Source organism: Engraulis encrasicolus, chromosome 11 (assembly GCF_034702125.1).
Source record: "Engraulis encrasicolus isolate BLACKSEA-1 chromosome 11, IST_EnEncr_1.0, whole genome shotgun sequence".
NCBI lineage: Eukaryota > Metazoa > Chordata > Actinopteri > Clupeiformes > Engraulidae > Engraulis > Engraulis encrasicolus.
Window position 1 is genome coordinate 8,171,901 of NC_085867.1, and position 14,784 is coordinate 8,186,684.

General features: G+C 42.3%; 1 protein-coding gene, 1 long non-coding RNA gene and 4 other non-coding genes across 6 annotated transcripts; all 6 read right to left on the reverse strand.

The window, feature by feature from the left end:
- Positions 1-403: 403 nt before the first annotated feature.
- Positions 404-3,244, reverse strand: LOC134458761 (uncharacterized). The gene is made up of 3 exons (XR_010036634.1): positions 3,156-3,244; positions 2,348-2,434; positions 404-1,581 (listed from the first exon to the last, which is right to left on the reverse strand). It is a non-coding gene; the product is annotated as an uncharacterized LOC134458761 (long non-coding RNA).
- A 3,871-nt stretch (positions 3,245-7,115) lies between these two features.
- LOC134457857 (large ribosomal subunit protein uL22-like) lies at positions 7,116-11,877 on the reverse strand. The gene is made up of 6 exons (XM_063209839.1): positions 11,763-11,877; positions 11,619-11,659; positions 11,065-11,199; positions 10,444-10,542; positions 7,974-8,165; positions 7,116-7,195 (listed from the first exon to the last, which is right to left on the reverse strand). Exons 1-6 carry the CDS (start codon positions 11,851-11,853, stop codon positions 7,148-7,150), a joined length of 606 nt encoding a protein of 201 aa, XP_063065909.1. The 5' UTR covers positions 11,854-11,877; the 3' UTR covers positions 7,116-7,147.
- On the reverse strand, positions 7,771-7,841 carry LOC134459145 (small nucleolar RNA SNORD58). Its single transcript, XR_010036795.1, has one exon. It is a non-coding gene; the product is annotated as a small nucleolar RNA SNORD58 (small nucleolar RNA).
- Positions 8,273-8,341, reverse strand: LOC134459144 (small nucleolar RNA SNORD58). The gene has a single exon (XR_010036794.1). It is a non-coding gene; the product is annotated as a small nucleolar RNA SNORD58 (small nucleolar RNA).
- Positions 10,929-10,999, reverse strand: LOC134459146 (small nucleolar RNA SNORD58). The gene has a single exon (XR_010036796.1). It is a non-coding gene; the product is annotated as a small nucleolar RNA SNORD58 (small nucleolar RNA).
- Positions 11,423-11,494, reverse strand: LOC134459148 (small nucleolar RNA SNORD58). Its single transcript, XR_010036798.1, has one exon. It is a non-coding gene; the product is annotated as a small nucleolar RNA SNORD58 (small nucleolar RNA).
- Positions 11,878-14,784: the final 2,907 nt, after the last annotated feature.

Sequence of the window (14,784 nt, forward strand, 5' to 3'; positions counted from 1 at the left end):
TATGATATTATGTGGGGTGGAAGTAACCTCGTCTTGCCACCCATGAAAGTCATTTCATGTAGGCTATGGGTTATGACCAGGCTGGATGGAGGGATAACCACTGAAGCTGTGAGTTCTCTCTGACAGTAACAAGCCTGCCTCTTTGGTGTAGCATAGTGGCAGCCAGCAAACATGTTTGGTGCTCCAGAGGCCAGAGGCATCTCTTCCTCTTTGGTAGCCAGTAGTGCATGGCTGATATTGGGAGCTTAAATGCTGTGGTCTAATGTTAAGACAGGAGGCTGACCTGTCAGAATGACTACTGTTATCAGTGTCACTCTCAGGGAGTTTAATGACCAGTAATCTTGTTGTTCAGTTAATAATAATCCGATGAAAGAAGTACAATTGTTGTACATAATACAGTAAAATAGTTTATTATTAAAGTATGTTTTACAGACTTTTGACAAATTAGCACTTTGTTGGCAGAGGCAAGACTTCATTGCACAATTGGAGTAATGATCAGCAACTCGTTCACATGGCTTACAACAGAAAGGCACATACAAATAATAAAAAAAATATGACACCTACATGTCAAATAGTACAAGACTGTTGAAATGAAATGAAGTTTTTATTGACATCCCTTCATTCCCCTTAAAAGAAAAAAAATTCTGTTCCTAAACATCCTGCTAAGTGAGCAATAAAAAACACACACATGTGTAATACGCACATACTAACATATTACAACGTGCACTTTAATCAAAGACTAGGGGTTTCCCTTATGTTCCAGTTTGCTTTCCAGACCGGCTCATTCAATTTGGTCCCATAAGCATCACCTGATTAACATTCTGGCTTCCCTACAAGGCACTGGTGGCTCCCTGGTAAGGCACTTAAGATGCATTGGAAAGTGCTCAATATCATTGACTGTTGTACATTTGGTTTCTTAGTACAAGGCACTGTGACAAACTGTTTTCATACTACATAATACACATTCATTTCTGTTCCTTAGTTATTTCTATCCACTTTTAAGTGTATTCCTGCACAGCATACATATAAAAGATCCAGTCTGTATGAGTGCACGGAACAACACTTGTGTGTATTCATCTTCGCTTTGGCCGTACAGAACTAAAATATTCCAATCCAACCACTCCAGTGTCTATTTGCTCGATATCCAAAATTAAATACTCACTTTGCATAGTGCATTTTTCATGATCACGCAGCACACAAAAAAATACTTTTTTAGAAAAGTATATACAGTAGTTATATATACAAAGTTCATATTGCATATTACATATTTGCAGGAATGTACAAAGTCAAGAAATTCCACAGTGAATAGTACAAATAGAGTAGACCCCATCAGTTCAGTCTTTGAGTACGGCAATGATTGTGTGTAATTGTGTGTACGCACACACGCAAACACGCACAAACACATGCATGCACAGACGGGCAGCATAACAATCTATAAACATGAAATGGATGAATGAGAATCTTCAAACATAACAGCATACTATAAGCCGATTCCTTTCACCACCTACAGTGCATAGCAAAGAACAGTTGTGCTTCGTGATCATTGGCATCTTCATATGGTAGAGACAACAGCTGGCATCACTGCAGAGGAAAACGACAGAGTAGTATGCTAGAGTGAGCGCTGTAACATTTTAAAAACACTTACATAGTTCTTATGAAGTTTTAATACTCTCCATTGCCCCATTATCAATTGAAGAGTTCAGATGCAAAACCCCCTAAGTGCCATTTCAGAAAATTATCTTAATTAATTTGTATTCACTACAAAGCTATCAAAATTGCATATATATTTTTTAATTTTATTGATGTAATATAACTATTTATATGTATGATCAAGTACATGAATGTAAACTAAACCAACAACAGGATTCTCTAAAAATATAGAAGTGCAGGTCTTCAGAAATGGCATTAGGGGTTTTTGCATCTGAAAGCTTCAATTAGATTACCCAACATGCCTTGTCAATGATGTGCTCCTGTAAGTGTGACATAGGCTAGCACCACGGAGGAAGTGAAGGTAAAAGTCAGACCCATTGATGACTCAGTGGTTGGGAGCATGGCATAGACATGATTATGTTTCTCCAAATGTGACAAATGTGTTCCCTTAAATATCTCAACTGGCAGCCGTAACCACCATGCCTACCTCATGTGGCAGCATCTTACATATGATGACTTATGATCTGACATCAAACGTCATATTAGACCTAAATGACAATTCTGGACAAGTCAGTGGGTGTGGGTACTCATATGCACTCACTGCCAATATGTTTGGAAGTATGACACTGATATGATTGCCAGAATCCTAACTAGAATAAGCCTTCATGTGCCTCAGGGTGAGCCGTCAGAACCTTACCTGAGGTACAGGAGTGTGGTAGAAGCTCTTCTCCTCATACACCTTCACACCTTTACCCACTGGGTTGTCCACACACTGGACAGACACCTAGAATATGATCACAGTGGGAGGGAGGGGAGGTTGTAAAATAAAGGAGCTATGCATATTCATGTCCTGTACAACCTTTGAAGCAGTCAGGATGTCGAGAACATTTTTAAACAAATTTGTATTTTTTTCTTTCAAATTTGTACATTGATGTCACGATATTGAAATTATGAAATGTTATGCAAGTCAATATTCGATATCAATATACAGCAGATTTGAATGCAAAACCAAACATGTTTTTCCCTGTAATGCAGGGGTGGGCAACCTTTTCATTGAAGAGGCCACTTCCAATTTAATAGTGCTTCAAGGGCCAGACTAACACAAACCAGGATCTCGACCTGCACTTATAACAGACCCCATTTTCCCCTGAAAATATAACTTAATTGTATTGTAAATGTAATTTCTAAGATTGCTTTACAAAACATGTCATATTTCATGTGAAACTGCTATCGGGGGTTGTAAACAGCCCTTGGGCCATAGGTTCCCCGCCCATGCTGTAATGGCTCCCCTTGCATATGTACATGAGGCTGCTTGTTTTTAGTCACACCCAAGGAAAGGACGCTCTCAGGACCAATGCGTGTCTATAATGTTTTTGCACAGAGCCTCAGCCAAATGAACCACTGATTCCAATGTCATACGCAGTTATGCACAACACATTTTTTTATTGATGTCGGATTTTTCCAGAACAGAAAATGTGCATCAGGGTGAGCCGTCAGAACCTTACCTGAGGTACAGGAGTGTGGTAGAAGCTCTTGTCCTCATACACCATCACATCATAAGCCATAGGGTTGTCCACACACTGGACAGACACCTAGAATATGATCACAGTGGGAGGGAGGGGAGGTTGTAAAATAAAGGAGCTGTGCATATTCATGTCCTACACAACCTTTGAAGCAGTCAGGATGTCATGCTAAAACGCTCCTTTGTTGAAAAGAGTATAAAATGTTTTCTTCAAGAGGGCAAAAACAAGGACAACAAAACTAGTCATGTGAGACACTTTTAAAATACTTTTGTTACATGACAACATACACAAGCAAGAACAAGAAAAGGTCCCCCACCCCCATTCTGACTAGACCTACCACCCCACCCTCCATGATGTACTTTTCATCTGGAATTGTCTCAAGAGTGCAATACTACCACATGCACCAAGACAGGACACCTGTGCTTATCCAGTTGCTTACCTGAATTCCATCATCAGTGTCATTTTTGGTTGTGGTGTCATCCATCACGGCTAGAACCTGAGAGGAAGCAGATTGGTCAGAACACTGTTTTATGTCAATGTTGACTGACTTACTTTATCTTCCGGAGAGATGATGAGCATTTGGGATCCCCTCACAAGGGTTATGTCTTGGGTATTGTGTAACTGTTGGGCATATTTGACCCTTTCATAGCTGGCCATGCATCTCCGGAGGTTTGGAGGCACAGGTAAAAGCTGGGTGTGTTGTTGCAATGGTTAGGTGAAGAAGCGGGACTAAGACTTAACTGTTGAGGCCAGTCTTATGAAAATGCGAGCAGGGGTGCTGCTAGGGGAGAGAGGTGTTATAGATTCTAAGGGCCCAAGCACTGACAGCACTGACTGAAGGGGCCCAAAAGGGGGCCTTCAAATTAAGGGGGCCCAAAATTTGAATATTTCATGGGGCCCAAAATATCTGGTGGCGCCCCTGAATGCGAGTAATATGTCATAAATTACAATGGAGTCCAAACTCATCCGATACGAATAAAAAAACATTTATTTGTTGTGTCCCTTGTGGAACTCATACAGTTCATAGAATTTAGTCACTGTTGCCAGTAGCCCAGAAGCTGGCCGTTTCTTTGACTTTCTGCAATCAATGTACACATTTAAGACTCTGCAATACACACGTGGGGGAAAAGAATCCTACAAACCGCCATTGGGCATGCACAGACCATGAAACATCAACACCAGCTGATCCTAACTGTGCAATATTAGCGGAGAACAGGTAAATAGAGTAGGCCCTAGGCCTACTTTAATTTAATCTTGTCCTCTCATAAACACGGCGGCTTTCTTTGCTTTCCTCCTTTTCCAGTTTCCTCACTTGCACATGCAGCTGAAAAGCCCTTTTACCCTTATAAGGACAAGGGGCGGGGTTCGGATTTACAGTCAGCTGGTTGCGAGTGTGATTTAGGATTGCAGTAGAACTACAACTTGACATTGGCACCCGGCAAAACTGGCATGACAGTTACTAAGTAGTGTGATGAAGCTGTCTGCACACGGTGTATTAACTCCAAAAATAGGCTACTTTATTTCATTTTAATATATGGCAACGTTTCGATCCAACAGAGGGATCTTCCTCAGGCTGATGGTTAGGCTACTAAGACAATTTAGAGTAGTTCTCGGTTGTCTCACTCAATAGCACACAAACAAAAACATCCACGTAGATAAGACAAATGTAGACGGAGACGAGTGAGGGTAGAACCAGATACTGTTGCAAGACCGTCTGGTACAACTAACTCACTGACTCGTTCCTCGTCCGCTCTTCCATTCGTTCACTCTCCTCCGTAGTATCACCGTTTCGAGAGCTTGACTCACACAACGAATAGTTTCCAATACACGGTTGATCTTCTTTAACGGAATAGAACTAGTTAGTTAATCGATTTTCGCTGCCCGTTGTAGGCTCTGTTGACCTGCGTTTATAGGAGATGGATAGAGTTTTCGAGTTTCATTAAAACCCACTCGTCTGTGTGTAGAACTAGTCCTTATCTGAATGGAATTACGGTATGTCAGCGATAATAATATCGAGTGAGACTTCTATCCGGAAAAAACGAGAATGGCAAAAGTAAAACTTACGCGTTACTGGCTCCTCGATGAACGGTGACAGAAGGCGAGTGTGCCGCTCGCTTTCCTGCCTGTCCCCTCTCTGTGCGCTACGCGCTACCACGTTGGGTTTGTATTTTTGATACGCGACCACATGACCAGCTCAGCTACTCACACGAAGTAGAAGCCGTGGTGGTTTGTTTGTTGTTTAGGATATGCGAGTGGCGCGCACACTGACAGTGGGCGCGCAGATTGAGACTGAGTAAGTTCCAACCGCAGGTTCCAACCTTGCTTCCTCCACTTGTGCTTGTGGCCTCACCCCGCCTCCGTAGAGAAAACGATATTTCTCAGCTGCCTGTCACCATAGCCACAACAACTTTTGGGGGACTGTTTTTCATTCGCCATCCCTATTGCAAATGAGAAAAACACTTTACAATTGAGCTTTTGCAAGAATATTGAAATATGCTGTTTTCAGTGATGTTATGACATATTACATGGTACGAGGCCACAAGCACAAGTGGAGGAAGCAATGTTGCATATTGGAATGCAGGCTGTGAGCGGCAAGAGAGCGAGTTTGACTTCAGAACCTACTACAGGTCCATGCCGGTGAGAGGCTCTTCAAAGAGATAAGAGAACGCTGCGCATTTTTACTAGGCCTATATTGCATTAAATGTGTTACACGGACCGGGTAGGAAACTTTTTTTTCACTTTTTGACACCTCTGGATATTTGTTAGGCCTATATATGACGAAGTGAGCATGATAGTACGTCCCATGTGCCTCCGCTTTACAGAAACGTATTGAGAACCGGACGCTTGGTATGTCAATAGCTGTGTGCAGATTAGGCAAACATGTTTTTTGACCATATTGTCTTTATGCATATTTCCCAACAGCAATCTATATGAACATGAAAACCTATTGGATTTAAGCATAATTTGTCGAAGGTGCCTAACAGTTTAGGCCTATCAGGTGTGCATCATTATTGGGCAACTTTTTCTTCTGGGCCACAAAATAGATCTAACAAACTAAGGCTATAAACAATTTTGATGTCTTCTAGAGGGATGTGTGACTGAGATAATCTTGCACCTGATGGTCCCCCTCGGGGATGCGAACGTGCAACCTACCTCGCCAAGTACGATACCACTGGAGAAAGGACCAATCCCCCAGCTCAACGGCATCGATACTCTCATCTTAATATCAGAATGTAACTTGACTCCCAGAATAGAGTGGAGCTGGATTACATTTCAATTGACAAACATTATGCTGTAATATACATCGATAATATGTGAGCACTCGGACCAGGACCCTGGCTGGTAACTCCTCTTAGCTGTTCCCCGTGCTACACCAGAGAGAAGGCCCCTCCCTCTCCAGCGACCCCCGATGTGCCCCTGACCAAACCTTGGACTGATGAGACCCTAACCTGAGTCACTAGCCCAGGAGGGGATCAATAAAGAACTTCACTAACCCTTATCCCATTCCCTTGCCTCCTGGTGTGTTGTGGTGTACAGTGATCTCAGGGTGGTAGTTGGTTAAATGAGGCACCCCCTACCTGTGACATACCGGTATGCAATCACACTGCATAGACCAGACTGGGCTCGCCATATATTAGCACTGCCTTTACAGAATTCATGTTGCCCATTCATAAATCAATCTTTTTTAGGGCTATTCAAATGGAGGCCCTGGGGCCAGCTGCAGCCCTTGGATGGCAGGGTTCTGGCATGAAAGCAGGTGGTAGTTGCAGGTTAACACTTAGTTCCTAACGTTACTGATGCAACAGTACAGCTCTGGTCAGCCTGAAAACAGTAATTGAGCCCCAAATTCCCTGCTTCCAACTTTCAACACTTGAATTAAAAAGATCATATCCGATTACAACTGTACCATCTTATTGGAAGTGAATACAACAGAAACAGGTCTTTGGGTACGAATGGTTGTATTTTATTTACATTTACTCCCGTGCCATCAGTTTCTGCTTCTTCAGCTTCTTCTGAGAAACCTGAAAGATAGAAATGAACAATTTCAATATTTACACCAGAGAGTAATAATTTGGCGTGTGCCATTTGCAGGACTGAGTGATCTCAGTAACTGAAAAATGAGGGTTGACCGCATCCTACATTTAGCACTCAATAACTTACGAAAACATTTGGTTAGTTCAGGCATCGACTTCACTAGCTTTCTGTCATACTCTGCCATCTGCCACTAAGGAGATGACTGCAGCTACTTAAACCTACTCCCCACCCTCCATTTGCAAACTACTGCTGTCCAAAAAATGTGCCTTGTCCAATAATGCATGTCTAGTCACAGCAAACCATTTTTACCAGTTATCATTCAGTATCAACATTGCTGAGTGTATAACGGTTTCAACAGATGAAACTGGTCTTTCAGGTTTTCAGTGATTAACTAATCTGTGGACACGGTCTAATTCTGTTTAATCAACCCATGAGTCATCACTGGTGGTCAAATATACAATTGTAACTCAATCAAGATCACCCAATCACAAACGGATATCATAAACCAGATCATGTACTCAACACCTTTGATTTATAAAGACTGCACCAGAATGCCTGACAAGTTGCTCAGATCTGTATGGGTTTGTTTTCATGATTGAATCCAAAGGTGTCCTAAGATGGTCATCATTGCAACAGTCAGATGTGCAGTACATTCTTTTGAAGGACACAACAGGCTTTCAAATCATAAGTCACGTCAGCTCGTCAGATTGTGTAGAGCTTAAGGCAGTATGGGAGTTCCCAGGCTAGTCCAACCCCGTCCCTCACCTTTTTCTTCTGGGCCACCTCCTCTTCTGGCTTGGGCACGATCTGCTCCTTCTCTGTGAGGATCATCTCGATGTGGCACGGGGAGCTCATGTAGGGGTTGATGCGGCCGTGGGCGCGGTAGGTACGCCTGCGCATCTTGGGGGCCTTGTTCACCTGGATGTGCTCGATCACCAGGGAGTCCACATCCAGACCCTGCGCCAGAGAGACAGAGAGAGACACACAGGTGGTAAGTGAGTTGCATAGCATACAAGGCAATGGAGGCGCAACTAGGAAACAAGCAAAAAAAAAAAGGCAACTTGATTGCTCAGTTTAAACAAAGTTATTTTCATGGGTTATCCAAAGGTGTCCTAAGATTGTCATCATTGCAATCAAGTTGTCGCCACCACGAGATAAAAAAAAGAATGCGTTTCAGTTTAATGTCGAGTACATTTTTGTGCATATCACAACACACTTAACAATACAATAAGTCCAGTTGCGGAGTCAAACATTTGTGCTCGAGACAGAAACTGATAAGTTGCAATGACCGTGGCATGTGGGAAGTTAAAACATCTTCGGTGTGAAACCAGTGCCTTGAGTCAACTCCATCAAGTTAACAGAATATGCCAACATACCTGCTTCCTGGAAACGCGACTCATGCAAACTGCATACAATTACTAACAGCACTTTTCAGACACCCCTCTCAGTTATTACTTAATTGTTGTCCAAGCACTGTTGGATTCAACAGTGGATTCACACAAAGTACGAGCATTTGTATGACAATTCAATCTGCTAGGTACAAAACGTCAGCTTCAGCAACAGTTAACTGGTATTCGACATGTCCAAACATGTCCCCACCTGACAGTCCATGTATTAAGGCACTGCTTACCCAAATGCTGTTTTTTTTTAAATGCAGATTTTATTAATCCAAATGAACACATGGATAAAAATAACTTGATTGTTGGGTGCGCTTTAGCCAGCTACAATGAGGTTTCTATAACCGGTTATGCCAAAACCGATGTCCATATGTAAACGGCTTCTGAAGAAACAATTTGGCCATGCACAGATAGGCATTTCCCCAACCCCAACTTGTGCCCTGTGCTTCTAAGGAACAGTAGGTTAACGCATTCAAGTTGCATTTAAGTTCATCACTACCAAGTTGCATTTAAGTTCATCACTACCAAGTTGCATTTAAGTTCATCACTACCAAGTTGCATTTAAGTTCATCACTACCAAGTTGCATTTAAGTTCATCACTACCAATTAATGGCCTTGACTACCCTCACACTGACTGTGCTTTCACACCACAAGCGCGTGACGTCCACCGGTATAATAAATGAAAACAGATCAAGCCCTGCACACAGGAATGCGGTGGAAGCGCGGCACACGCCAGGCCCCGCAGACCGGACATGTCCACGATGCTCCTTGAAAATAGAATTTGTCTATTTTCCTGCGCGGACGTTCACGTTCAATGAACAGGATCCACTGAAAATGAATGGCTGCTGCCCGCTGATAGAACGTGGACGCTGACTGCAGTATGCAAGGCAGCCCACAAACCTCTCGGACTTTCGATGCTCCAGGACACAGTATGCGAACGAGAATTCTCGGTGTGTTACCACTGTGATAGTTCGAAGCGAAACAGATATAAATGATTACTGGTTCCAAGCAGAAACCTGCAGAGCATGTAAACATCCATGCCACCAGATGAAACCTAATCCTCTTTAAAAAGCGCCTGACGTCAAAAAGCCTTGATTCTATTAATTTCCGAGCCCAAGACGAGATTCAAGGAAAACTTCACAAGCAATGCTCAATCATAGTTCTGTTCTCAGAAGGGAATTTTAATACAGGACAGAATAATTTGATGGATTAGTCATTGGCTACAAATCTGAAATCATATACACTGACAACAAAATAAGAAAATGCTAGCAGCAAGGCAGACAGTGTTTTGCTTTCACCCAAGGCGCCAATCAATGCGTTCATCAAAGCAATGACTACCAACAATAGAATACTATGGTACTAGTGCCTCAGGACACCAAGTCTACCACATCTGATGAAGGTCAGTAAAATATACTATCAACAACTATAAACCAGCCCCATGTATATCTAGAACCATTTACTCCATCTCACCAACTCACACAACTAATTTTACAAAAGTGCCAACATCACCTGGCCATACAGTCAAGAGCAGATGGAACAAATATCAAACGAGGGAGGAATAATCTTTGTCCACGCACATAAATAAAATCCAGAGTTTCCCCATTCAGAGCAGTCTAAACTGAAATTCCTTGACCCGTGGGAATTCTGAAGAGACAGAGAACTTGAATGTACACGCCCTTCAAGGTCATTAGGTGTCGGATCAAAAGCGCATTGAACAAAGTGAAAGCATCACTATACAGACTGTGCCTCCCAGAATATTTACACAACTTTTCATGAATTAAATTCTTTAAGACCCTTTAGACAGTCAGTCATGCCAGAGCACCCGTTCTCGCTCCTACCTTCAGCTCAGCGTTGCTCTCGGCATTCTTGAGCATGTGCAGCAGGAACTCTGCGCTTTTCTTGGGCCAGCGACCCTGTGTCCAGCCGAACTGCTTAGCCTGAAGGGAAGACAGAAGCAACACGCACGTCAGACATGGGCCACCGCCCCAGACAGTGGGCTTGTTTTTGATGGAGAAGTGCTGATTTTACTATTCAGCAAGCATGCACATTTTGCCATTTGAATGCTTTCTAGTTTCAATGTGTTCTAGTTAGAATTCATTGGTTCATTCTGGTTAGAATGCATTGAAGTGGCAAAGTGTGGATGCGCACTGCATAGCAAAAGCAGCACTGCTACATCAAAGATGAGCCCACACATTCATGATTTGCACAACTGAATCATGTACAATTTAACGCCTTAGCAATAAGACCAAAACATGCAACACACAAACCACATTACATAAGCCACAAACAATTAACACATTCTCAAACACACAAGTCCCGACAAGTTGCTCAGATCTGTATGGGTTTGTTTTCATGATTGATTCCAAAGGTGTCCTAAGATGGTCATCATTGCAACCGTCAGGTGTGTGAGAGTTCAACGATTTGAACGATAATTTCTCTGATCACACACACAAACCCACCTGGGCACACCTGCCGACACCACCGCTGTAACGGCGGAAGGGTACACACTGATGCTTGATGGTGACATCCTTCAGGTACTTGGTGGCCTTGCGGATGTGCATGCCCTTGATGGCCTGAGCTGTCTCACGGGTGTTCTGGTAGACACAGGACAAAACAAACATTACAACAGGTTCTGAAGTCACTGCCTTTAACTCAAATGAGAGCAGATACAACTACTGAAACAAACAGTATTGATGCATATGGAGATTAATACAGCAAGCTCTTCAAATTCCCTTTAAGAAGAGAGCCCTAGTTTATGTTAGCTTAAAAGCTACAACAGCTCAAAGTTACTACCCAATAAACAATCCACGTTTGCAGGCTGCTCAGATACATTTCTTAGTTCTTTTCATGGTTAATTCCAAAGGTGTCCTAAGATTGTCATCATCGCAACCTGAATGATCACTGAATTTCATGCGAGTGAGCGCATCATCATGAATAGCAGGGAAGCGTGTTGCACCCCTATCGGGAAACTATTCACAACAAAACGAGAACATAACACTGGTGGGCTACTTACCTTGAAGTGAACACGGAGATTGGAACCCCTAGACTTGCATGCTAAAGAAAGGGAGAAAGCGCAAACGTGAGACAAGACACAACTCGGGAAGTTGAAGTATGTCTGCTAAGCATTACAGCATTAAGATGTTAGCATTCAACTTACACTTGGTTGGATTCTCGGGGTCAAGAGAGTAGCGGACCATCTTCGCAGATCTAAGATAAGCATAAGAAAAGTGACGGTGTGAGGAATGCATCTTTAGACTTCATTTTCTATATACAGACTTCAATCGCATTGCTCAGGCCAGGCGTCATGACGAGGCTGGCTATCAAATGCTACAATGTTGGCTAGCAATACATGCCAGCTTAATGGCAGAACAGTTGGCTTTCCTCAACGAAAACAAAAGACACCAAGCCGTTGCTTTATGGGTTTGTCAAGGTGAAACGCTCTACTAATTCCATTAGGACGGACGAAAACAGCAACGCAACAACCAGCAGTGTTTTAGCTTATAGAAAAGCAACCCGAAGACATGTTTAGCATACGACACAAGGACTAGACGGACACGTATGGGAAATGTCAAAAACCTTACTTAAGAAAACAAAAATATTGTTAGGACTATGATCCAAATTGCATATAGAAGCGATATGTTTAATATGCCAGCATTCTACAACTGGATGTTTCAGATTTTGATGAGATTATTCGATCATTCACACACCACAGTTTTCATAGCTGAACTTACAATCTCGGGCCGCGACGGGGAAGAGGAAGTTGAGGGGCATTCTGGGAGTTCAAATCGTCACTGACATCTCGCGAGATGTGTTTGGGAACGTGATTGCACAAATAGTCTGGAATGGATACGCTTTGATTTCTTGAAAATCATTATTTGAGCCTTTTATACCAGTTTTCTTATCAGCATATTATGAGCACATTTACTTTGTCTTCCTATACTACTTTTGACATTTTCCAGTCATAACCCTGAGCCAAAGAGGTTAAAAAATAATAATTTAAAAAAGGCTCTGTTTGCGGACAAGAAATAGGCCTAGTATAGGCCCCCATACTGGGAGGGACTGCTGTTTTAATTTCCACTTTTCCATACTGGCTGTGATTACTAGAATAGTCCCTATACAGTAGCCACAACTAATGTGCAAATACGGTAGCTCTACAGTATCAGCGTGTCAGGTCTCTTTTTTTAGTTCTTCTTTTTTGCATTTGGCCTATACGACCTAAAAGGCATTTATTCTATTCTTCTGGCCCATGTCATGTTGAAAATATCCATATGTGTTGTATCGGTATTTATGGATATATTTTTGTTAATATTCCAATGTTTTCTGTAGCATATATAGGCCCCGGTATATCCCTCCTAAATGCCCGCAGTTACAGTAGGCTAAGTGAGTTGCTTTCAATCTCATTATGCATAATGTAAAGTTTAGATAAATAGTGACGATTAAGACCAGTCTATTCTATTTTATTCTAGCATACAGATCACTGTAGTAAAATGAAATAGGCGTAGAGGCGTACAGTATACTCGACCAACCAAAACACTCTATACATTGTACTGCATAATGCTATTGGACTACACATGGCGTCTCTTCTATAAAGGTCTGTCCATTTGTGACTAACATGACCATATCTTTTTCTCTTGTAGTTTAGGCTATGGATTTAGGCTATGCCTGGAATAGGCCTATATAAGTTGCCTAAAATGTATTTGGAATAACAGAACACATCTTGTCAGTGATTCCCAAACCGTGGGCTGGGGCCCACTGATGGGCTGCGAAGGGGTTCCAAGTGGGTTGTGAAATAATTTTCTCAAAATTGAAATAATATTTGTGTTGACAATTTGACTTGCTTTGTTAATTGTGTGAGGAGTGTGGTGGTGGGCTGTGAATATTTGAGAAAATTTCAAGTGGACCCTGAGTAGTAAAAGGGAACCCCTGAATTACATTATTATTGAGGCAGGCACGTTGTATCAGTAAGTAAGCATGTTGCATGGTAATGTACACAGCGTAGTAGCCTAGTGCAGTGTTTCTCAGCCTTTTTTTAGGCGAGGCACCCTTTCAATTCATGAAAAATTTCAAGGCACCCTAAACCAACACGCCGTAACATGGCATCGCATCAGATACCACAAAAGCTTAAAAAAGTAACACATTTGGAGACGTCACACGACCTACGTTCGAAGTTGCAGCTGACTGACGCCCGTCCTATATTTGCTTTATTGTGTGTAAATGGTAGATAAAAGATTCCACTGAGTAGCATTAACTTATATGTATCATATTACATAATTTATTTATCAGCCACGTTTCCGCGGCACCCCTGAGGGCGGCCCGCGGCACCCCAGGGTGCCCCGGCACCCCTGTTGAGAAACACTGGCCTAGTGTACTCTGTCACATATCCAACTCCCATCAGAGAAGTGAACATAAACAGATAAATGGTATAGGCCTATTTACTATTTCACTGATCACTAAGTCACTGATATGATTAATATCTGTTGAAGTCACTTTGGATGAAAGTGTCATTTAATATCAGTTTTAGCTTAAATATCTAGGCCTAGTAGTCCCCTTATCAATGCTGATCACAATCAATCAATAAATAAATAAATACATACATGTATTTTAAAAACCCTAATCCTACTCCACACCTGCACAATTGTTAAGTATATTTTCTGTGCTCTTCGTATCTGCAAGTGATGTTGGCTATGATTATGTCCCCGATTGTAAGTCGCTTTGGTTAAAAAGCATCTGCAGAATGCAATGTCATGTAATGTAATGCTGATAAAACACGTGTGAAACCCACTACACTCAGTTTTTATGACTCCTCTCAAAGGCCGGCAAATCAGCCACTAGATGTCAGCCTTGCATGCGTGGTGTCAGAGTCGTATATAGCTCTGCGTGGTGTGTGTGTGTGTGTGTGTGTGTGTGTGTGTGTGTGTGTGTGTGTGTGTGTGTGTGTGTGTGTGTGTGCACATGCTCAGAGAAGGCGCCTGCCATTACCCTGATCTCAAACCTGACCAATTAGTCTTAAAAACAGCAGCTGTGGCCTAGTGGTTAGAGAGTTGGTCTTTCAATCTAGGGGTTACTGGTTTAAATTCCCCCTGACCTCTCCCTACATCTCCATCCTTGGCTGAAGTGCCCTTGAGCACTTAATAACACACCTTCCCTTCCCACACACACTGGTCTGTCAGACCTTTAAC

Bases quoted from the DNA above. Each gene is read 5' to 3' on its own strand.
- LOC134457857 (XM_063209839.1), bottom strand. From the start codon at position 11,853: ATGCATTCCTCACACCGTCACTTTTCTTATGCTTATCTTAGATCTGCG. The intron at 11,660-11,762 runs GTAAGTTGAATG...CCCTTTCTTTAG, and splicing joins CCCCGAGAATCCAACCAAGT to CATGCAAGTCTAGGGGTTCC. The intron at 7,196-7,973 runs GTGAGGGACGGG...TCTATCTTTCAG, and splicing joins AGGTGGCCCAGAAGAAAAAG to GTTTCTCAGAAGAAGCTGAA.